This window comes from Eulemur rufifrons, chromosome 16, assembly GCF_041146395.1.
Source record: "Eulemur rufifrons isolate Redbay chromosome 16, OSU_ERuf_1, whole genome shotgun sequence".
Lineage (NCBI taxonomy): Eukaryota > Metazoa > Chordata > Mammalia > Primates > Lemuridae > Eulemur > Eulemur rufifrons.
In genome coordinates, this window is record NC_090998.1 from 52,832,705 (window position 1) to 52,857,150 (window position 24,446).

Genomic DNA, 24,446 nt, shown 5'->3' on the forward strand with positions numbered 1-24,446 from the left:
TTTATTTATTTTTGTTGTTGCTATGATTGCCTTTGGAGTCGTCTTCATAAATTCTTTCCTAGGCCAATGTCTGTAAGAGTTTTCCCAACATTATCTTCTAGAATTCTTATAGTTTCATGCCTTAGATTTAAGTCTGTTATCCACCATGAGTTGATTTTTGTGAGAGGTGAAAGAAGAACTGGGTGGTGGGAAAGCACTGAAGAAAAGAGCTGCTGAGGACAATCTGTGAAGACCTTAGGGAAGCCCTGCCTGTTCCTACCACAGGGGACCGAATCACGGTGCTGTCCATGCATAACAGGGACATAATGACCACCTGGTGGAAGTGAATTGACTGACTGCTCAGAACGCGCCATCAGACACTTCTCATGTCTTTCAGGCTGTGTGCCACTAACAGTGAAGCAGAGTCCCTTTAACACAAAACCATGGTTAAGCCATATTACTCATTTAACCAAAGGACTCACTGTGCAAATGAGGTTGTCAGACATTTCAAAAGTTGACTGTCGTGGACTTTGAAGTGGATTTAGACTTTTATTTGGCTTCTCTCTCTACTTTCCTAATCGTACAGCACCCAGAAGGAATGTTATCTGTCTTCAGCATCATTTCAACGTCGTTACTCGTGGTCCTTGTGTCTTGGGTTATCTGTTGAAGGTGTTCTTGGTAAATCATTCCAAGTTGGTCAGTTTGTGTATCCTGTCTGATCTGACCTGGTTGCTACCCCTTGCACTCAGTGAAATTCTAGCATGCTCTCATGAAAAGAACATGAAAGAAACACGGTTTGTTTAATTAAAATCAAAATCTGTTAAAAGCTAAGTTCACACTGGATTTAATAATTATCAAGCACTCAAGTAGACAATAATCATATACATAACATCTATTTAAGTCTCAAAAACTAAATAATATATTGTATTCAAAAAATCTGTCATTTTTCCTCCACAAGTATTACATGAGTTAATTCAGGTTATATGTTAATACCTTTAAATTAAATTTATATGAAGTATTTGAGAGTAACAAAACATGTTCAGGATGGAAACATTCTTCAAAAATACAGAAAATGTACAAATTAGTGGTAATTAACATAGCTCCAAAGCTTTATTACATTAAATCATTCTCATCTCATCTATTCTGAATCACCTATTAATAAGTTGCTGTCAGTATGGCGTACAAAATTTTTTTAAAAGAAATAAAGTGTTATAAACTCATTTCTAGTTGTTTTCATTATATTTCAAAGTAACTATCAAATCAATGTACTTGACTTCTTAATTTACTGAATGCTTTCCAAGAATTTTTTAATCCAGGAAAGAAGAATATCCAGTTCACTGATGGCCTTGTAGATTCCTTTGTTTCCAATCTGCAGAAAAAAATATAGATATAGATACAGATATAGATATAGCAGAAATTGTTCATATTTTAAAAAACAAAGTATTCAAAAATAAGGAGTTGGAATTCTTACCTTATAAAATATTCTTTTCATTCTTGTAATGGATTTCATTTCTCTAGCTGATGAATCACAGGAAATCTAAGAAATCAACAGAAAGTACAGATAATATTGTTAAAGAGGCATTACTCTTCCTTCCATTCGAACAAATATTTATTGAGCAGGATTTATGTTCTGGACACTGGGTGTGCACTGGCAGGTAAATAAAACATGGTCTCTTTCCTCACAGAGCTTACAGTTTCATGGGGGATACAGATGAAAAATAAGAAAACAAACAAAAAATTAAAATTGACAAATTACAGTTAAACCTATGTTGGTAATGCACAAAGCTCTATGACAGGGCTTTATGGGAACAATCTGTTTTCAATTGGGTGGTCATGATGGGCTTGTTCAAAAAATGACATTTCAATGAGATCTGAAAAATGAGAAGGAGCCAGCTATGTGAAGTGACGAGAGGAGAGAGGAGTTGGGGAGGAAACACAGGAGAAAGTAACTCAGGCAGAGGGAAAGATGTTGCAAAGGCCCTGAGGCATTAAAGACCTTAGTGCTTTCCAGAAACTCTAAGAAAGATAGCATGGCTGGAGCAATTAAGCAAGAGAAATGTGGGAAGCATGGGAGATGTGAGAATGACAAAAAATTTTTACTTTTTGAAGAATCACTCTGCCTATCTTATGCAATGCACAGCATAATGTTCCATGCAGATTGCCAGGAGAAAGCACCCGGAAAATTAATATTAGTTTCTAGAAGAGGAAAAGGAGCAGGCTGATAGCTTAAGAAGCTGGCTTGTAGCCTGGCCAGGGGAAACTACCAGTCTCCTTTGTGTAGGTGAGTTTTCTAAGCCTATCTGAGCACAGGAATCACTTAGTAGTTAAATGGGAAGAAATTAACATCCTCCTCTATTTTCCCCAAATTTTCGTAGGGTTAATTAAAGAAAACGGAAGGGGGAAAAAGGTAAACATGTCTAATTTATCTACTTAGTTTGTACTCATAAAACCTAGTGCTGGAATAGACCAAGGAGATTGTACTGGCCGATTGTTCTCAATTTGCAGAAAGGAAGATCAAGGCCCAAGTGGTTAAGTCACTCACCCATGAGAGCTCCTATCCTAGTGACAAAATGGTGTCACTAAATAAAGATAAAACTTAGTTAAAAGTCATAAAATGGAAGTGGCTAAATAATAACACTTACTAAAATGAATAAAACATGGCTGAGGTCAACCAACAGGTCCCTTCAGTGGTCTTAATGTGGTGACAGTGTCATGGCTCTGCCCAAATGGGGACTCTACTATCAGGCCAGACCCTGCATAGGATGTAAGAAACTCTTCGTGTGACAGAGGACTTCATGATTAGGCACAGAAATCCCTGTGCTCAAGGGGCTGCAGACACAGACTGGTCAGGTTAAGGTACAGTTTGCAGGATTCACAAACTCAGGGTCAGACCTCCCTGTGACAACAGCCCTGAATTAAGACTATTCTCTGGGTTTATTTTATCGTACACTTGCAACAACCAATGCAACATGGGATGCTTCCCTTTGGGATGGGTGGAATGTTCTAATCTGTCCTTAGTGTATATATGAACTCTCAGGAAAACTTTGTCCTATATTCAGTTCACATAGTCTTTTTTTAAAAATAATAATAACTTCATTCTTCATGTTCCTACAGTCATGTATTAGGATTTAAATGTTGGCCGGGCGCGGTGGCTCACGCCTGTAATCCTAGCACTCTGGGAGGCCGAGGTGGGCGGATCGTTTGAGCTCAGGAGTTCGAGACCAGCCTGAGCAAGAGCGAGACCCCACCTCTACTAAAAATAGAAAGAAATTATATGGACAGCTAAAAATATATATAGAAAAAATTAGCCGGGCATGGTGGCGCATGCCTGTAGTCCCAGCTACTCGGGAGGCTGAGACAGGAGGATCGCTTGAGCTCAGGAGTTTGAGGTTGCTGTGAGCTAGGCTGACGCCACGGCACTCACTCTAGCCTGGGCAACAGAGTGAGACTCTGTCTCAAAAAAAATAAATAAATAAATAAATAAATAAATGTTGAACACTGAAGGTGAGAGACCAAAGAAGCCAACCAAAGTCTGAACATTGCAGAAGTGCAACATTAAGGCATTCCTGTCAACTGTGCCTTCCGCCCAGAGAACTTTGATGTACAATGCACCCTGCAGCAGGGTAGGAAGTACCAGATAGGCTTTGGACCTCATTCACATCAAAGGCACATGTTACCTTAGGAAGAACAAGGAGAATTGAAAAGGAGAAAAACAGGATTTGATGGTGGAAAAAAAAAAAAAAAAAAAAAAAAACCTAACAATGCCAGTGTTGCCACTAGAGCTACAATCTGGTTTATGGGATGCTTTCTGACGCCTTGAACATCATTTACTGCAAATAACCCCTAGTAAAGATCTGATCTAGAAGGTTCTTATTTTCTTAACTGTTGTGTGTCCACAGAGCTAGTAGGATGCTAGATTTCACTGGCATAATTCAGATTGCTTTGCTTAGAAAGAAGAATTTATAAAATAATTTCCTCTCTTTTATATTTTAGAGTTGCAGTTGCTGAAATTGGAATGCATGACAAAAGGATTAACAGTCAATTGAAACAGATGTGATCTAGACTAGAGGAAATTTATTAATAGGGCTAGAATAATTAGAGGTCAGCTCAAAGAAAAATGTAAGATAGTCATGTAAAAAGAAAGATTAATTATTCACTATAAGATCAACATGTATTTACTATATGCTAGGAAGGGAATAGTGCCTCTGCCATATAGCATTGAGTTATATACTACATAATAAAAGTTTGCTGAATGAATAAAACAACAAATAAAATGCAAGCATCAGTTTACTGCTTCAAGGTCCACAAGCCTATGGGATTGATAATAGTTTGAAGCATGGCCTAGACATTAGTGAACATTACGACTTTGTTTAAAACAATCAGATAAACAAACAATGCAATCCTTAGTCTGTGTGTCCCCAATATCCTCATGTGTTTAAAATATCATACAAATTTATACTATGTATGATGGCTAAAACAAACCTGGAAAATCTCTCTATGCCAACAATTCTGAGGCATTGAGATGCAGGGATAACGAGTGGACAGCTAGACATGGCCGTCCCTCAGAAAATTAACTGCCCACACTGTATTTTCACAAAGAATAGCCTCAGATTCTCTCTACAAAAAGGATTTATATTGACAGTGGACCCCAACCTTTTGGCACCAGGGACGGGTTTCATGGAAGACAATTTTCCATGAAAGGGGGTGGTGGTTTGGGGGGAGCTCTGCAGCCTGGTACCAGCAGGCCACGGACCGGTACCCATCCATGGCCAGGGGTTTGGGGACCGCAGTTGTACCATATCATATTATACACGCATGGCCATTGTGGGAGTAAAAACCATACATAAGCTCTTATATTTTTTATTTACCTCAACAAACAATTTCAGACTAGATCATAACCACCTTTTCTTGTTGTTTTGTTTGTTTTATTTGTTTGTTTGGGGAGGGTTTTTTAGTTGGCCTTAATACTAAAATAGTTCCTACTCTGGCCATGGTTTTGGTTTCCTGAATCTTTTTTTCTCTAAAATACAAATGATAGATAAGGGATTAGATTAAAGACTAAATTACTTAATTTAATTGTATGACTGCAGATGTAGAGTTTTAAGCAAATCTTATTCCCTGACTTTTGGCACAGTTTTTCACATGATGTCCTCCTACAAATATTATCTGAGATGCACTTAAAACTGTAACAGTTGAGGCCAGGCAAGGTGGCTCACACCTTTAATCCCAGCACTTGAAGAGGCCAGGAGTTTGAGACAAGCCTGGGCAACACAGCAAGGCCCCATCTATACAAAAGAAAAATAAATTTAAAAATTAGCTGGGTGTGGTGGTGTACATCTTAGTGCTAGCTAATTGGGGGGCTGAGGTGGAAGAATCACTAGAGCCCAGGAGTTTGAGGTTGCAATGAGCTATGATTGAGCCAGTGCACTCCAGCCTGGTTTACAAAATGAGACCCCATCTCTAAAATGAATAAGTAAATAAATAAATAACAATAGTTGAGAAAAGTGTGCCAGTATAGCCTGATTTAAAAATAGGCTAAATAAATAAATGTCAGTTTGGCAAAAGCATGGACACTAGGACAACACCACAAAACTACTGAGACCAGAAAGGTTTAGACAAAACTTAGAAAGAAATAACAAAACTGGCTTTACTTGAAGAAAGCATGATTATATTTATAACCAAGTTTTCTTGAAAGGAGAAAAAAATAAACTATTGGCCAAGTGTCTCTCTACAGAACAAAATTCATAATCAAACACTTAATTTTAACAACAAATATCCAAGAACTCAGTAAATATTTAACAGAAGAGTTTGTAAAACATTATTCAATTTCCATATTCTCTATAACTATAAGGATTATCCAATGTAGATAAGCATAGATAAACTAGCTTACCTAAAATAATTTTAGACCCTCACAAAACATTTCTCCACATTCCAACAATAGAAAATAAGTCAGAAAGTTTTAAAATATCTTAAATACAAATAGATACTAGGGTAAATAACTTTCTTGTAGATTTTTTTAAATTCTCAGTGTAGTTACCATTTATCAGAATGAGTTCACATAATTTAGCATGTGAAGAAAATTTTTAACTCAGCAATGGAGCTGTGCCCCATAATATTTTTATTGAGAGATAACAGACGTACATATTTTCAGGATACATGTGATATTCTGATACATTTATATAATGTGTAATGATCAAATCAGGGTAATTAGGGTATCTATCACCTTAAATATTTACCTTTTCTTTATGCTGGGAACATTTGAATTGTTCTCTTCTACCTATTTTGAAATATATAACAGGTTATCATTTATTATAGTCACCCTACTAATTTATCAAACACTAGGTCTTATTTCTTCCATCTAACTGTATTTTTGCATTCATTAATCAACCTCTCTTCATCTCCCTCCACCACCTTTCCTGACCTCCTATAACCACAAAGATCCACATTTTTAGTTTCCACATATGAGTGAGACCATGCAACCCTTGTCTTTCTGTGCCCGGCTTATTTCACTTAACATAAAGACCTCCAGTTTTGTCCATGTTGCTGCATATAAGATGATTTCATTTTTTATTGCTAAATAATATTCCATTGAGTGTATACAGCACATTTTCATTATCCATTCATTCATTGATGGGCACTTGGGTTTATTTCATAGCTTGGCTATTCTTAACAGTGCTGCAATACACATGGGAGTGCAGATATCTCTTCAATAAATTGACTTCCTTTTCTTTTGTATACATACCCAGTACTGGGAGTGCTACATTGTATTGGAGTTCTATTTTTAGTTTTTTTGAGAAACCTCCATACTGTTTTCCATGGTGGCTGTACTAATTTACATTCCCACCAACAGTGTACAAGTGTTCCCCTTTCTCCACATCCTCTCCAGCATGTGCTATTCCTTTTGTTTTTGATAAAAGCCATTCTAACTGGGGTGATATGATATCTCATTTTGGTTTTGATTTGCATTTCTCTGATTATTAGTGATGTCGAACATTTTCTCATATGCCTATTGGCCATTTATATGTCTTCTTTTGAGAAATGTCTATTCAGATCTTTTGCCCATTTTTTAATCAGATTATTTGGAGGTTTCTTGCTGTTGAGTGGGTTCCTTATATATTCTTATTAACCCCTTTTCAGTTGGATAAGTTGAAAATACTTTCTCCCATTCTGTAGGTTGTCTCTTCACTTTGTTAATTGTTTCCATTGCTGTGCAGAAGCTTTTTAGCTTAACATAGTCCCATTTAACTATTTTTGCTTTGGTTGCCTGTGCTTTTAAAGTCTTACTCAAAAAATCTTTACCCAGATCAATGTCCTGAAGTGTTTCCCCAAGGTTTTCTTCTAGTAGTTTCATAGTTTCAGGTCTTAGATTTAAGTCTTTAATCCATTTGGATTTGATTTTTGTGTATGGTGAAAGATAAGGGTCTAGTCTCATGCTTTTGCATATGGAGATCCAGTTTTCCCAGCACCATTTATTGAAGAGACTGTCCTTTCCCCAATGTATGTTTTTGGCACCTTCATCAAAAGTGAATTGGTGGCAAATTCATACTACAGTTAGGAGTGGATTGCACATAACAATTTCTGAGTTTGTATATTTACTTTTACCAGTGGGTTTTGTAGCTACGGTTGTTTTCTTTTTGCACATTTGTGGTGTTTTTCTTTCAGCTTGAATAATTCTGTTTAACATTTCTGGTAAGATGGGTCTGATGGTGATGAGTTCCCTCAGATTTTATTTATTTGGAAAAGATAATATCTCCTTCATGTTTGAAGCATAGCTTTGCTGGGTACAGTATTCTCAGTTGACAGCTTTATTTCCCCCACTTTGAATATGTCATCCCACTCCCTCCTGGCTTGTATGATTTCCATTGAGAAGTCTGTTTCCAGATGAATCGGAGTTCGTTCATATGTTATTTACTTCTTTTCTCTTGCTGATTTAGGACAAAGGATCCTCTCTTTGTCCTTGACTTTTGAGAGTTTTATTATCATAGACCTTTGGGTGTTTTGTTTTGGTTTAATCTGTTTTATGATCTTTGAGCTTCCTGTACCTGGATATTTATATCTTTCTCAAGTTTTGGAAAGTTTACTGTTATTCTTTCTTTGAATATGCTTTCTACCCCTTGATCTTGCTCAGCTCTCTCTTGAACACCAATAATTCTTAGATTCAGTCTTTTGAGGTAATTTTCTATATCTTGTAAGCATTCTTCATTCCTTTCTATTCTTTTTTCTTTTTTCTCCTCTGACTATGTGTTTTCCAGTAGCCTGTCTTCAAACTCATTGATTATTTCTTCTGCTTGATCCATTCTGCTGTTGAGAGCCTCCAGTGAATTTTTCAGTTTAGCAAATATATTTCCCAGTTCCAAGATTTCTGGGGTTTTTTTAATTATCTGAATCTCTGTCAAATTTCTCTGATAAATTTCTGAATTGCTTTTCTATGTTATTTTGGAGATCCCTGAGTTTCCTTAAAACTGATATTTTTAATTTCTGATCAGAGGGCTTACCCACCACTGTCTCATTAAGGTTGGTTGTTAGCTCCTTGCTTTTTTCCATTTGGGAAGATCATGGTTCCCTGTTTGCTATTGTATGTCTAGGTCTTTGCATTGAAGGATTGGCAATTTATTCCAGTCTTCTCTGTCTGGCTTATTTTGGTTTTTATTGGGTATGTTTGCTTAGAGATTCCTTTGCAGTTTATCTGTTGATCATCTTTTTTGCTAGGTCACTGCCTGGCTTTCAGCACTAAATGGATCCTTAAGCCCAGTTTGCTTCAGCTCTTGCAAACATTCAGAACACTGCTCATCCTGGATAAGGGAGGTCCCAAGGATACCCCAGCAGTGTGGAAAGGCTGGCTAGGGGTTTGTGCCCAGGGGATCTGTGTAATGTACCTCCTACAGTGTGGTCCTGCTGAAAAGCCACTCTAATTTGGCATCTCTTTTGGCAGAGAAACAGAGCAGAGTTTCCCAGGCTGGGGATGATAGTCCCACATCCCCCTTTTGTCTCTAGCTGTCCTCAGGAATTTTCTCCCTTCAGGCACTCACGATGTGTCCCATGCATTGAAGCAAGGACAGGAGTCCTGCCAGGGAAGCCAAGGATGGTGGGGAAGCTGGTTATACAATTTGATCTCATTTTCTCCAATATAGTAATCATGAGTTGGGGGGAAATTTTCCTATGCTTGGTGCCTGAGGGAAGAGTGTCACAGATATAAAAGTTCAATTCTCTTACCATCTGCACAAACTTTTTCACTTCTCTGTGGCCCCAGGAACTGTCTCATCCTCATATTTGAGTTCTTGGATACTGTTGGTGATAATCTTATTGCTGTATATTTGTTTTTTGGTTTTTTGTAGAGGAGAGTGAAGCCAGCTTACTTCCACTGTGCCATTTTTCATGCCCCATAATTTTGACAGAGAGGTTATATATCATTCACCAAGGAATGAGTTTGTCAGCAAAAAGATTCTATAACATAATTAGAAAACATTTACCAAAAATAAAACCAATTACTCATAAATAATCTATTAATCTTTAAATTAAAGTACTAGTATAAATTATCCACATGATACATTGTAACACTGACATTAGGCAATAAAAAAAGGTATTTGATTGCTTAAGAGAAACACTCCTTTGGAAACTGTTGAGAAAATGTAATTGGATGACAGTCAATGTTCTCTGTATAAAAAGCAATATGAAAAACACTAACAATTTTGCAGAACTACTACATGATAAGTACTTTGACATATTATTTCACTTAATTCTCCCAACAACCTCAAGATGAGGTTGTTGTTGTTATTGAAGACATAGGCTTGCAGTTAATGAAAGAATAAGACAGGATTGGTCTCACTTCCAATTCTTGCTTTATCAGTTCAACCAATTGTAATTTTAAAACTCTGAAATTATAAGGATGAATAATTGGCAATGTTTCACAATTTGATAAGCTAGTTGCAATTAATTATACAAATTATTTATCAAACAGTCTATAAGAAATGAAGACCCAAATATTCTATTTGCCAAAACTTATCAGACTTTAAAATTAATTTCACACAATCAATGAAGAAATGTGTCTCTCTAACTACCAGTTACCATTCAGGCTCTCAGAATGTTAAAGTAGATGATGAAGTATCCTGAAAACTAATGGAGATTTTTTTTCAGTTTCAATTCTGATCACTAGTAGTTAGGCAAATTATTTTATGAATGCAATGAGACAACTGTTAAACTCCCTTTCAAGACTGAGGGTATTTGAGTTTCACAAGCATCTTTAAAACGTCTTCTTAGGGATAACTGTGCAGATTCAGCAAGTCTCTCTACATAATTGCCAATGTGTGGGAAATAAAGAGAAGAATATATTAAATGACACTATGAACATCCCATTAGAAAATGTAGACTATGAGAAATTCTGTAAGACAAATTGTCCAATTCTTTAATAAATAATTGGGGGGGGGGAGAGGAAGAAGAGAAAGAAGAATAAAAGAAAGAGAAAATGCAGGGAATAGGGCAGAGTTTACAGAAGTGTGTTGCTTCAATGAGGGGCAAAATTAGCTCTAAACTAAACAATGCTTTGATTCTCTTGCTTAACAAAACTTAAAAAACAAGATCTGAAAAAAATCTGTTTTCAAATAATTTAACTGTCCTAGAACAAAGCTCAAGAATATTAACAGGAATATAAAATACCTAGCATCTAGTAAGGTAAAGTATATAATGTTTGACATTCAATCAAAATTTACTAAGCTAGGTGCAGTGGCATGTGCCTGTAGTCCCAGCTACTTGGGAGGCTGAGGTGAGAAGGTCACTTGAGCTCAGGAGTTCAAGGCCAGCCTAGACAACATAGTGAGAACTGTCAAGCAAAGCAGCAGGAAAATATGACCCATAATAAGGGGGAGAAATCAGTTGATTGAAACCAACCCAGAGCTGACATAAATGTTAAAATTAACAGACAAGGATATTTTAAAAGTTGTTATATTTCTATTCCATATGCTCTAGAAGTTAGAGGAAAGATTGAATATGTTAAGTAGAGAAATGGAAAATATTTAAAAGATTCAGTTCAAACTTCCAGAGATAAAACTACAATGTTTGCTGTGAAAATTGTACTGAATGGGACTTAGACATTTCAGAAGAAAAGATTAGTGAATTTGAAGATGTAGCAATAGAAATTACTTAAAATGAAACATAGAAAAATACTGAAAAAAACACAAAATCTGTGAGCTGTGGGACAACCACAAATGAGCTGTATAATTAGGGTCTCAACAGGATAAGAGATAGAAGGAGATATAGAAAAAAATTGAATAAATAATCGCTGAGGAATTTCCAAATTTGATAAAAACCTATACTCATGAATACAAGAATCCCAATCAACTCCAAGCACAAGAAACATGAAGACACTACTTCAATGCACATCATAACTGAATTGCTTAAAACAAGCAATAAAAAGAAAAACTTTTTTTTTTTAAGTCATGGTAAAAGACATGATAACCATAAGAACAAAGATAAGAATGGGAGGCAGATTTCCTGTCAGAAACAAAGCATGCCAGAAGGGAGTGGAGCAACATCTTTAAGGTATTGAAAGAAAAAAAAAATGATCAACATAGAATTATATAAGTAGAAAAATATTTCCAAAAGAAAGAAGAAATAAAGGCTTTTTCTCACATAGAAGATCTGAAAGAATGCATTGCCAGTAGAACTACAAGATAAGATATGTTAAAAGAAATCCTCCAAAGAGAAAGAAAATTATACTAGGTGGAAACCTGGTCCTACACCAAAGAATGAAAAGTCTCAAAAATGGCAAAACACAGAAGAGTTATAACCAGTAAGTCAATAAAGGGATGAAATGAAATCATTAAAAATTAATGAAGAAGGTGGAAAAAGAGGAAAATGGAACAATGAACAGACAGGATAAATAGGAAACAAATAGCAAAGTGTAATTTAACCCCGATTATATTAATAATCGCATTCAATTTAAATGGTCCAAATACACCAATAAGAAGAGTGTCAGAGTAAATTTTTTATAAAGCACAATCCAAACATATATAGCTAATGAGAAATGTATTTTAAATAAAAAGCACAATAAAAGAAAGGAAAAATACATAGCATACTAACACTAATAAAAAAAAAAGCTGGAGTGGTTCTCTTAGTATAGAAAAAGTAGCTTTTGGAACAAAGAATATTATTACGGACATAAGTGTAATTTTGTAATGATAAAAGGGTCAATTCATCAAGAGGACATAACAATCATCAACATTTATGTACCTAAAAATAGAACTTCAAAATACCTGAAGCAAAATCTGATAGAACTTCAAGGAGAAACAGAAGAATTCACGATTAATGTCAGAGATGTCAATAACTAATAGAAAAAGTAAAAAAAAAGTTAGTAAAGACATAAAAAAAAATTGAAAAACAGTCACAGCACTTAGATCTAATTGAAATTTATAGAATACTCAACCCAGCAACAGCAGAATACATATTCTTTTCAAATATATGTAGAACGTTTACCAAAATAGATGAAATTTTGGCTCATGAAACATGGATCAGCAAATATAAAAGTCATGCAAAATATGCTCTCTGACTAAAATGAAATCAAGAATCAAAGTTGGAAACATGTCTGGAAAAATCTCCAAATATACAGAAACTAAATAGCACCTTTCTAAATAACCCATGGATCAAAAAAAAAATCAGAAGGGAACTTAGAAAGTATTTTAAAGTAAATGAAAATAAAAGCACAACATATCAAAAATTGTGAATGTAGCTAAAGCAGTACTTAGAGGGAAATTTATAACATTAAATTTTTATAATAAAAATTTGGAAAATCTCAAACTAATAACTTTAGCTTCCACCTAAAAAAAAAAAAAAAAAAGTAAGATTTCAAGTTAATGACTCAAGCTTCCCCCTTAAGAAACTAGAAATAAAAGAGCAGATTAAACCTGAATGTAATAGAAGAAAGGGAATAATAATGTTCAAAATAAAAATCTCTGAAATGAAAACCAGAAAAGCAATAGAGAAATTCAATGCAACTAAAAACTAGTTCTTTCAAAAATCAATAAAACTGATGAATTTCTAGCCAGACCAATCAGAAAGAAAAAATAAAGATAAAAATTACCAATATTGGCCAGGCATGGTGGCTCACGCCTGTAATCCTAGCACTCTGGGAGGCCGAGCTCAGGAGTTGGAGACAAGCCTGAGCAAGAGCGAGACCCCATCTCTACTAAAAATAGAAAGAAGTTACCTGGACAGCTAAAAATATATAGAAAAAATTAGCCAGGCATGGTGGCGCATGCCTGTAGCCCCAGCTACTCGGGAGGCTAAGGCAGTAGGATCGTTTAAGCCCAGGAGTTTGAGGTTGCTGTGAGCTAGGCTGACGCCACGGCTCTCTAGCCCGGGCAACAGAGCAAGACTCTGTCTCAAAAAAAAAAAAAGAAAGAAAGAAAGATTACCAATATCAGGAATGAGGGAAGTGGCACCATCCTGTACTACACAGACATTAAAAGGACATTAAGAAAATATCATGAATAATTTTGTGGCTATAAATTTGACAAATTTGATGAAATGAACAAAATCTTTGAAAGACACAAACTACCAAACCGCATTCAAAAGGAAATAGATAACCTGAATAGCCTTGCATCTATTAAAAAATAGACTATGTAGTTTAAAACCTTCCACAAAGAAAACTCCAGGCCAAAAAAAAAAAAAAAATGGCTTCGGTGGTAAATCATACCAAACATCTGAAAAAAAATAATTCTAAACTAACTCTTCCAGAACATTAAAGAAGGGGATACTTCCCAACTTGATCAGGACAGCATTATGCTAATATCAAAATAAGACAAAAATATTATGAGTAAAGAAAACTGTAGACTAACATTCCTCATATATGTAGATACAAAAATGTTTAACAAAGTTTTAGCAAATTAAGTATAATAATATATGAAAGGACTAACACATTATTATCAAGTAGAGTATAACCTGGAAATGCAAAGTTGGTTTAACTATGAAAATCAATCAGTGTAAATTCATTATTTCAATTGCCTAAAAAATTAAAATCATAGCTGGGCATGGTGGCACGTGCCTGTAGTCCCAGCTACTCAGGAGGCTGGGGCAAGAGGATCACTTGAGCCCAGAAGTTCAAGGCTGCAGTGAACTATGATTGTGTGCTGCTATACGTCAGCCTGGGCAACAGACCAAGACCTCATCTCCATAAAAATAAATTAATAAAATGAAATAAAATAAAAATTATATGATCATCTCAACATATAAAAAAAGGCATTGACCTAAATACGAAACCAGAAAACTTCTAGATGAAAACATAATAAAAATTCCCGTGACTTTTGGGTTACATAAAGATTTCTTAAATATGACACAAAGCATGACAAAAAGCATGGTCCATTAAAATAAATGGATAAATAGGACATCATAAAATTTAAAAAGTCATCTCTTCAAAAGGCATTATTACAACAATGAGAAGATGCCACAGAGTCAGAAAAATATTTACAAATTATATATCTGGTAAAGGGCTTGTACCCAGAACATATTTTAAAACACCCACATACTCAAAACCCAATAATAAGAAAACAATCAACCCAAGTTTAAAAAGGAGAGCAAAATATTTGAACAGGCACTTCCTCAAATGTAAATAAATAAATAAATGCTTAACATTATTAATAATTGAGGAAATGCAAATTGAAAATACAATGTGATACCACTACTCTCCAACCAGAGTGGCTAACATTTTAAACACTGACCGTACCAAGTGATAGCAAGGATATTGAGTGCTTTGAACTCTTATATGTTACTGCTAGAAATGTAAAATGGTAAAAACCACTTTGGAAAACAGTTTGACAGTTTCTTACAAAGTTAAAAGTATATGTAACCTATGATCCAGCCATTTCACTCCTAGATATTTACAAGAGAAATAAAAATATTTCTCCAAAGACTTGTATGAATATTCATAGCAACTTTATTTATGACAGCCAAAAAGTGGGGGGGAAAGGAATCAAATGTCCATCAATAGGTGAATAGATAAACAAATTGTGGTGTATAATCGCAATGGAATGCTACTTGGCAATAAAAAACAAATGAATTATTGATCCATGCAATAACAGGAATGAATACCAAAATAATTATGGGTGAATGACCAGGTGAAAGAAACCAGGCCACAAAAAAGAGTATAACATATATAATGTCATTTACATTATATTCTAGAAAATCCAAACCGACTTGTAGTGACAGAAAGCAGATCCGTGATCTCTTGGGGACAGAGAGATGGGGCAGGAAGACACAAAGAAACTTTTGGAGTGATGGATCTGTTCATTATCTTAATCGCAGTGGTGGTTTTACAAGTGTATACATATAACAAAACTTTCAAATTATATACTTTAAATATGTTCAGTTAATTGTATGTTGATTATACTTCAATACATCTGTAAATAAGTACAATGCATAAATACCTTAATAAATTTTAAATATACACAAAATATATATGGAGAGCTACATACTACAGAGTTATGATGACACTCATGCATGGGTCTCAAACTTTTAGCAGGTCTATTCACCCTCCTGCAAGCTTTCTGCTTCTGTATTCTTAGCGAATGACACCACCTCCCGTGCAGCCAGCCCCCCAGTAGGAACCTCGGGCTCATCCCAGACTACTCTCTTCCTCAGGCTCTCCTCGCTCTCCCCGTGACACTGTGTGCCACCACTTAGTCCCGGCACATCATTGCAATGCTCTTTGTGTTGTCTCCTCTGTCTGGAGTCTCACCCTCTGCATGCCTGTTGTTGAATCAGCCCCTCATTATCCTATTTGGCCCATAACATCACATTAACCTCAGCGGGATTCCAGAGTTCTAGGTCCCAGAAACAGAGGGTGGGCCATTTCCTCCTGTTCCTGATCATGGAAGAAGGCTTACACCAGTTTCGAAATATGCCAAGGTGTGGCAGAAATAGAACTCACAGAACTCAAGGACCCCCTCAGGGTGCCTCTTTTGAAGCAGGGCCTTTTCCACGTTGATTTGACCACTTAGACTCTGAATCCCCAGAGCTTTGTTAGTACTGCTGTTAAGGCACTTTTACTTCCCTCCTCCTGGGAGAATTGTTTGTGAAGTCACCTTGCCTTCCCTTCCCATTTCTTTCCCCCTACCCCTCCTGCCAACACACACACACACACACACACACACACACACGACTACAGGAGGGCAAGGTCTGTGTTTTACTCATTTTTCCCACAACAGCCTCAATAGTAGGGACCGCAGAGGAAATGTATAACTAATTACAAAAGCGTGATTGGTTTCTATATATTGGCTATTTATATATTGATTATATTTACTATCCTTTTTTTTTTTTTTTTGAGACAGAGTCTCACTCTTTTGCCCGGGCTAGAGTGCCACGGCATCAGCCTAGCTCACAGCAACCTCAAACTCCTGGGCTCAAGCCATCCTTTTGCCTCAGCCTCCCAAGTAGCTGGGACCACAGGCATGTGCCACCATGCCCGGCTACTTTTTTCTATGTATATTTTTAGCTGTCCATATAATTTCTTTCTATTTTTAGCAGAGACGGGGTCTCGCTCTTGCTCAGGCTGATCTCGAACTCCTGAGCTCAAGCGATCCTCCCGCTTCGGCCTCCCAGAGTGCTAGGATTACAGGCGTGAGCCACCGCGCTCGGCCTTAGTATCCATTTTTTGATTAAGAAAGTATCATATTTAATGTTGCCTACTTCATGTTTTACAACTTCTCCCTGCTAAACCCTGCCCCAGTCACTAATTCAGAATTCCTCACAGAGCAGATGATCAGTAAATTTATATTAAACAGATACTAGCTTCTTTTGCCAAAATATAAAATTATGATTGGCCCAAAGATTAGGCACAAGGCTTGTATGTATTTCACTAAATCGATGTTTGTGGAGTCTTTCTAAAGCTCAGGCTAATCCTATCACTCTCTGTTTCACAGAAGAGATTGGGTTACCCCAGAGCATAATCTTCATAGCTTGTGAGACAAAATAACTGAAGCTGACAAAGATGACACGGGCTAGATGGGAGAAGGGACCAAGAAATGCATCCGGTTAGGTGGCGCGTTGGGAAGGCTGATTGGATGATGTGCTCGCATTTGGCCACAAGAGGGAGCCAGCCGCTTTGCTAAGCCGCCCAGCCCACAGGAGAGGCGACACTACCCTGCTTGGGTCAAGTCTCTGACAGAAGCATCTCTACTGAGAGATTGGGTCCCTTTAGGAAAATATAATATTTCTCCAAAAACGAATAAACAAAAACCCGAGTCCCTAGACATATCTAGGTTTTCTAAGCTTTGTATCTACAATTTTGCTTGTTTTAGGCTGTAACTATCATTATGTGTTCTCTAACTATTTGAGCCAACAAAACCAAATGAGTGGTAAAAACTGACATAGATGTGGGGGTTCTGGGTATCCAGATACTCTGTACCGTATCAGGCAGGGATTTTCTGGTGCCTCCCCACCACTAACAAACTTCGTTTAGAATAACACTAAATTAAATCTCACGGTCACTACCATGGCTTGCACCTAAACAGAGAAGTCAAGGACTCCAGCAAAAAGGGAAACAGAAGTACTTTTTTTAATCCCCATTTGTAAAGACTGCAGAGGGCCACTCTGCAAAAAGAGGGAAAGACTCTTTTGTCCCTGTGGATGACTCCCCTCTAGCCTACAGTGACTGCCTTAGGCCTCGTTATTTCCCCCAGCATCAAGTCTTTTAATGAATTATTCTCCTCCTCTTCAAGTATTTCAGTGGTAAAAACTCTCTTACTGGGAGTGATAATAATGTAATCAGCTGGTGGTGCAGGAAATATAAAATTATATAATAATGCAACTTAAATTTAAGAAACTGTCTTAATAAGATGACCTTCTAGGTTAAATATAGAATAAACCAAAGCTAAGCAATAACCTTTCCCATTATTTCAGGTAAGTGAACTGGCCCATAGAATTATCCTTGTGTTCTATAAAGAGGTACCAATTTGTAATTTTTATCATTGTTTTACTTTAAGAGAGTATAAGCATTTATGAAAAACCATGCAACCCAAGTCCCAAACAAAGGCTTAACAAACATGAACTAAACAAAGAAAAAAAGAACTTAAATTTGTTGAATTTTTTTACCTAACTGATCAGCTCACCCTCATGAAATGCCTCTGTACTATATGGAACTTGGGTTACTGAGCACTTTAATAGACCACAAGAAAAAGACATCCTAACTCTTAAAAAATAAACACCCACCTCCCAGAGTTAAAGTCTCAGTGACCACAATGCCCAGAATAGAAAGCTCTTTTCATCTGACATCCCAAAGACTGCGATAGTGATCACTACCCCCACTCCCCTTTGCACCATCTGCAAGGTACAACCGCAACAGGCTGGAGAGAGCATACTTGGACCCTAACCAAGGGCACAGAAAAGATTCAAAACTTCCCACAGAGGCAATTCAACTAACATTGCATAGATGCTGCCTTGATATTTTTGTTTTGTTTTTCGTTTATGTTTCCTGCACTGGTCTTTATTATTGTGGATGTTTTTGTAGAAATCTGGTCACTTTTACCTTCCTAGTGAATTCCCCACTGCTTGCTCTGGGGAATTCTGTGACCATAGTGAGGCATCAAATAATTTAAGTACAAAAAACACAAGCCCTCCCCTTTTAAATTTTGACTGAGACTATGCCTGAAAAAGGATACAAGCATAAAAAATTAAATAAATAAGAAAAAGGCCATATAAATGCTCCCATCATTATAGGAAAGAAGAGGTTGAGGGAGAAAGAGAAAAGAAAAGAAAGGCAGCCTAAAATAGTGCTTGGCACAAAGTTGGTCCTCTGGAAATATTTGTTAAATGAATAAATGAGTTACTTGGAAATCGTATAATGAAGGAACGATTAAAAACTAAATATTTATTTGAAAACCATTGCACATTATCTTAGCTCTCTTCAATATATTTTATGTGTCATGCCATTCTTTGAGAAATAATAATTAGTAGCATTATGAGTTATGCGTGGTTATCTGATGCTATTTCCCTGGTAATGAACTCTCCACTTGGACTACAAGCCAATGATTACAAAGCTCCTTTTACTCCCTTTTTGGTGTAGAGACAGCATCCTACACGCTCTCTTCTAGACAGGTTTCTAGGACAAAACCCACATTTGCTGTGCATACTTACCCAGCAGCTCAATTTCTGCCGAAGGCTATGAAAGTCCTCCACAAAGTGTATTTCCTTCCAAGCTTGCAATGGGAGTTGACCAAAAACGTCTTCCATGAAGAAGGACAGAAGCTGTTCTTGGAATCGGCAGTTTTTCTGCAAATAAGATACAAGAAATCGCATAAGGTAAATCATGCATTTTTTTTAAAATGTCACTGAAGTATCCCCCAATCATTACTTCATGACCATCTGGAAAAAATTAAAATGCAGAGGAAAAAAGCATCAAACAAGTAGGAATGTGAAAAAGACTTTCTGGCTTACCAAAAATAGCTTTTTTGTTTTCTTTTTTAATAATCGTATATTTTTTATGCGGTCTTCCTACAACAAAACAAAAAGAAGTAAGTTGCATCCAGGATTACAAATGTCCTTTAGGTCATCGTTTCAATCAAAGCCTAATACTTACGGGAATCGTTGCTTTGAGACATGCTGCCTTGATGTAGAGGGTGTCAACAGCTTGGGACAGTATTCCCCTTGGGTAACAACTTTTGGTGAAGGAAGATTGCTTGTGCTTGGCAATGGCAAGAGACAGAGTGACAAACAGCACCCCAGATCTCAAAATGCAATTCACCAACATGTCCCTCCACCCCACTCTGGGCGCATGCCACTCACAGCAGCCCGGGAGACACGAGTGCTGGTTAGATGAGAGGGTAACCTACTTACTTTAGCCCTCAAAGCCTCCAGTCCAATGAGATGCTGTGAAAGATAACATACAGTTCATATAGAGGAAGATCACTTTGGCTGTTCTATTTTTTTAGAGCTTGCTTCATAATCAAAAAAGGTTGACCACAGCCTCTGTGACGTTATGTAAAAGCACAAGCTTACTGGTAAAATGTTTCAAAAAAAATTCAGAACTTAAGATGCATATCACAGCAGATTTCATTATTTTAAAAGCCATGCCATGCAAATACAGAAAAGGATGATTTCCAGGAGGCTGTGTAATAACTTTTTTAAACCCTATGTGGAAAAAACAAAATCTTTTTTTTTTTTTTTTTAATATCTATAGAGCGACAGGATCTCACTATGTTGCTCAGGCTGGCCTTGAACTCCTGGGTTCAAGTGATCTTCCCACCTTGACCTCCCAAAGTGCTGGAATTACAGACATGAGCCACTGCACCCAGCCTAAAAATCTCCTTTCCTAACCAGAATCCCCCCAAAATTTAACCAAGGGGTGGAATGGGCAGCCCTAGGAAACCTGCTCATGACCCGAGTGGGCTTCATATTTATCCTTTGCCAAATCCTTCACCTGGCTCCCCTAGAAGCCCTTTTCCTGCAGTGAGCAGCAAGAAATTTTCCAGCTCAGATTTTGTAACAACCATAACATATTCAAGACTTGTTTGAAACTGGACCTGGGATTAAGGTCCACAATTTAATAGGTTCTCTAGTATCTCTATCCACATTTATCACCCAGACAGACCTGCCCTGTACCTGTAGACTTCCAGGAGAGTGCAAATTCCTTGAGGAAAGAGACCAGACCTTTTCCTCTTGAATCCTCAGTATCTACCCTGGTGCCTCATCTAAAGAAGCAGCATATCCAATATTAGTTGAATAAATATATTTTTTTCCACATCATGAGCTACTACTATAACTGCTTTGTTTTTTAAATTTATTCCAATTACAAATTTTTATTAGGGACCTGCCTATACAAAAAACAGTGCTAAGTACTAGGGGACCACCCAGGTGTATGCTCCATGGACTCCCACCCTCAATTCTGTCCCGGCTATTCCTATGACCATAAGTGTGCTTCATTTGGGGTGGCAGCCCCAGCATAAGAGGAGGACCTAGCCCAGAGTCATATGCTGAGAAGTAGATGTACATATCACCAGAGCCTGCCATGAACAGAGTTAATGTAGTAACAGGGGCAAGTCAACACTGGGGATCTGGTTGGGAGTAAGAGATTCATCAAAATGAGGCAGAGTCAATAACAAACATCCCCTACCCCCAAACCCAAGACTAAATTCTAACTCTAAGCTGGCTGGACTGGCAAAGCAGCAAGGAGAAAGAAAAGAAGTATAAGGTTAGAAGTTCAAAACCTTGGGAGTATTTTCTGCCGTTTCAAAAAGTGATTGGATCTTTGGCTCTTTGAAGAGCCCGAGCCTCATTTCCCTGGGAGCACCTTTCTGATAAAGGACAGTTCCCATCCAGTGAGGAAGAACTAGTCACAGAAAGCGACAGCAGAAGTCAGCTGACTGGGATGCCAAGTGGAGTTCACTGAAATTCTATAAAAATTCAGAAAAATAAATCTTTTTAGCTGGGAGTGGCTGAAGGAGTGTTTGAACTAGGACGTGAAATATCCAAAGGTGTTTTTTTGAGCAGAGGAATGCCGAGTGTTCAAAGTTCCCTTAGAAAGAAAGAGTGTGACCGCCAGGGATCGAAAGCTCAAATGCTTTTGGAGGGTGTGGGATTAATATAAACGTGCTGAGTGCGTGAATACGGGACAATGGGGGCGAAATTGCTTGTATTGTCGCCAAGCCTAAAATCTGTCTAATTGCATAGCCTATTAACACACTCCGTGGGTGCAAGGAAAGGACCACACAATATATTTCCAGAAGCCATACAGTGCCTTGAGCCGCCAATTTGAGATCCCCGGTGTGTGCCAACAAAATTTATGTGCAACTCAAATTGCTATTACTGATAAATGAAGCTGATGTGGATGCTCGCTATTTTTTATGGAAATGGTAGTTGTATTTCCATAAATGTCTCATATCCCTCAAATCATCATCACCATAGGAAAATCACATAGATTCCAAGAGTGCCTCTGCTTTGGTTTACAGCCAGCTCAAGAAAATGGTGGCCATTTCTTTATGACTGAAACCCATGTCACCCCGTTAATCATAGTCATCTCCCACCTCAGTCAGCAGACCTGCTCACTAGGGTCCTTTAAAAAGCAGTCAAATCTGACCCCAAAGGATGAACAGTGCCCACTATTAAGGATACTCAAAATAGTATTTTAAAGGAAAATTCCAAAAGCTTTCTAAGTAACAGAAGAACCATTAGAATAAGTGCATGATATTATTGGGGCACCAATTTAAAAGGTAATTCTCTGCTCCTTTGGATGTGTATTTATTATATCACTTTCACAAGTTTCTTATACCAAAATGTATAAAAATTACTACGAATTACAGAGAGACTTGGTTTTGACGTCTGATCCACCACTCGCTAGTTGTATGGCCTTGAGGAAGTTAGTAATGCTCTCTAAGCGTCAGTTTTGGTCATGATTAAAATGGAACAATAATTATACCTACTTCAGAGTGTTCTTGTGAGCACAAAATACAGTAATATAAATAGAACGCTCAACACAATGACAGCTGTCGAGGCACTCTGGAAGTGGTAGCTACGGAATTATTAATCAAATAACAAATGCATGTGTAATACTCTGAGTAGTGTTAAAATTTATCACGGGCCTTCAGAAGCTTTGAGAAATGTTGAAGAGAGTGAGAAAAGTGAAGGAAAAGCAACAATCTGACAGTATTTCAAAGAGTGGGTGGGCCTGAGGAATTTGATTAATTTCACATGCATCCAGAGGCCAGACTAGGACCCTTAAGTGACTATCTTGGGAAGGCCACTGCTTTGTAGTGTGCAGGACATTCAAACAATTGATCTGCCCAAAAACGTAATTGATGGCCCCACATCCCAAATGCCCGTATGGCGGTCATTTTCCTTAAAATTTAAGTTCTCTTCCACCCAAGACAGCTCCAGCTGTCCTCTCCGACAGCCCAGCATCTCTGGTGAGCAAAACGAGCTCACCAAGTCCCGCAGACTCACGGCTGGCTTGGATCCCTCAGTGGCACAATTCTTGATCTGCCTTTTTTCTATGGAGAAAAAACAACAGCTAATGGGATTTCTAAATTGCTAACCCATTCAGCTGACTCCAAAGAACACACTGTTTCACATTTTAATGTTGCTGAAGTTTCAGTGTGTCTTATAATCCATAGAGTCCTGAGTCCGTTTGCAGTTGTCCCTTCCTGCACAGGCTTGAACCTGGTCACAGCCACTGATGACGTCATCACTCCTATTGAACTGTGAGTGTGGTTGTTACTACAGTGTTCAATTTAATTTCTACTTACAATGTCTTCAGAAGATTACTGTATGATTCAGCATTCAGACAAAATTTAATATGTTCACAGAAAGATGCAACACAGCAGCGGGGCACAGATTTGATATTAGAGAAGCAAATGTTTGTTTTGGGGGGAATGGCCAAAATTATATATCTACGTGAAAAGCAACAAACAAGTGCTAGATGTTAAGAAAGTGTTACATCATAGTTCAATCAGTAGCATTTTTTTTTCTTCTATTAGTAGTAACATAAAATAATGGTGCAACTTCCAATATATAGCATCTTAAATATGATATTTAATGACCTCAGTAATTGGCATAATTCCTTAGGATCTTAACTCCTAAAATCAATACGACTGTACATAAGAAGTAGGTGAACCTATTTTTAAATAATCATCCTTAAAAAAAAACTGAAATCCATCATATTTCTTCCAGGATAGAGCCAGAAGATATAGATAAGAAATAATTAGGAGCCAGGCTTGGTGGCTCACACCTGTAATCCCATCACTTAGAGAGGCTGAGGTGGAAGGATTACTTGAGCCTACAAGTTCAAGACCAGCCTGGGCAGCATAGCAAAGTCCCATCTCTACAAAAAATAGAAAAATTAGCCGGGCGTGGTGGGGCATACCTGTAGTCCCAGGTGCTACTCAGGAAACTGAGGTAGGAGGATCGCTTGAGCCCAGGAGTTTGAGGTTGGAGTGAGCCATGATCAGGCCACTGCACCCCAGCCTGGGTGACAGAGTGAGACCCTGAAAAAGAAAAGAAAAGAAAAGAAAGAGAAAGAAAGAAAAGGAAGGAAGGAAGGGAGGGAGGGAGAAAAGAAACAGTTATAGTTAAATAGGTATGTTCAATATAATGATACCTTGGTTTTGTCTCTATTGGACAGTTCTACCCAGGAACCCATTGGTCTCATATTGGCATCATCAGATAGATAGATGAGAAACGGTTAGACAAGGAATGAAGAGTGCTGTGAATGGACTGGATAGGGAAGAAGGGGGATCTGGAATCTGGGTAACTGGAGAAGCAGGAAGAGGAAAAGTACATGAATGTTCCCTGAGAGCCTCGGCTATACGTCCTGCCCTGTGCTAGGTGACCTGTACTCGGTAGGTTTGCATGCTCCATCGTTGATGCATTGATTCATCAGATGCTTACGAGTGTTTGTTACCTTCCAGGTTGTACTAGGGCTTCCAATGCATTAATAAACAAAACAGACAAAATTCTTGATTTCATAAAACATTCTAATGGCAGGGGGGAGG

At 37.5% G+C, this 24,446-nt stretch overlaps 1 protein-coding gene across 1 annotated transcript; it reads right to left on the reverse strand.

The window, feature by feature from the left end:
- Window positions 1-1,261: 1,261 nt before the first annotated feature.
- IL26 (interleukin 26) lies at window positions 1,262-19,711 on the reverse strand. Its single transcript, XM_069491751.1, has 5 exons — window positions 19,541-19,711; window positions 19,399-19,455; window positions 19,099-19,233; window positions 1,451-1,516; window positions 1,262-1,348 (listed from the first exon to the last, which is right to left on the reverse strand). The coding sequence occupies exons 1-5, from the start codon at window positions 19,709-19,711 to the stop codon at window positions 1,262-1,264; spliced, it is 516 nt and encodes a 171-aa protein (XP_069347852.1).
- Window positions 19,712-24,446: the final 4,735 nt, after the last annotated feature.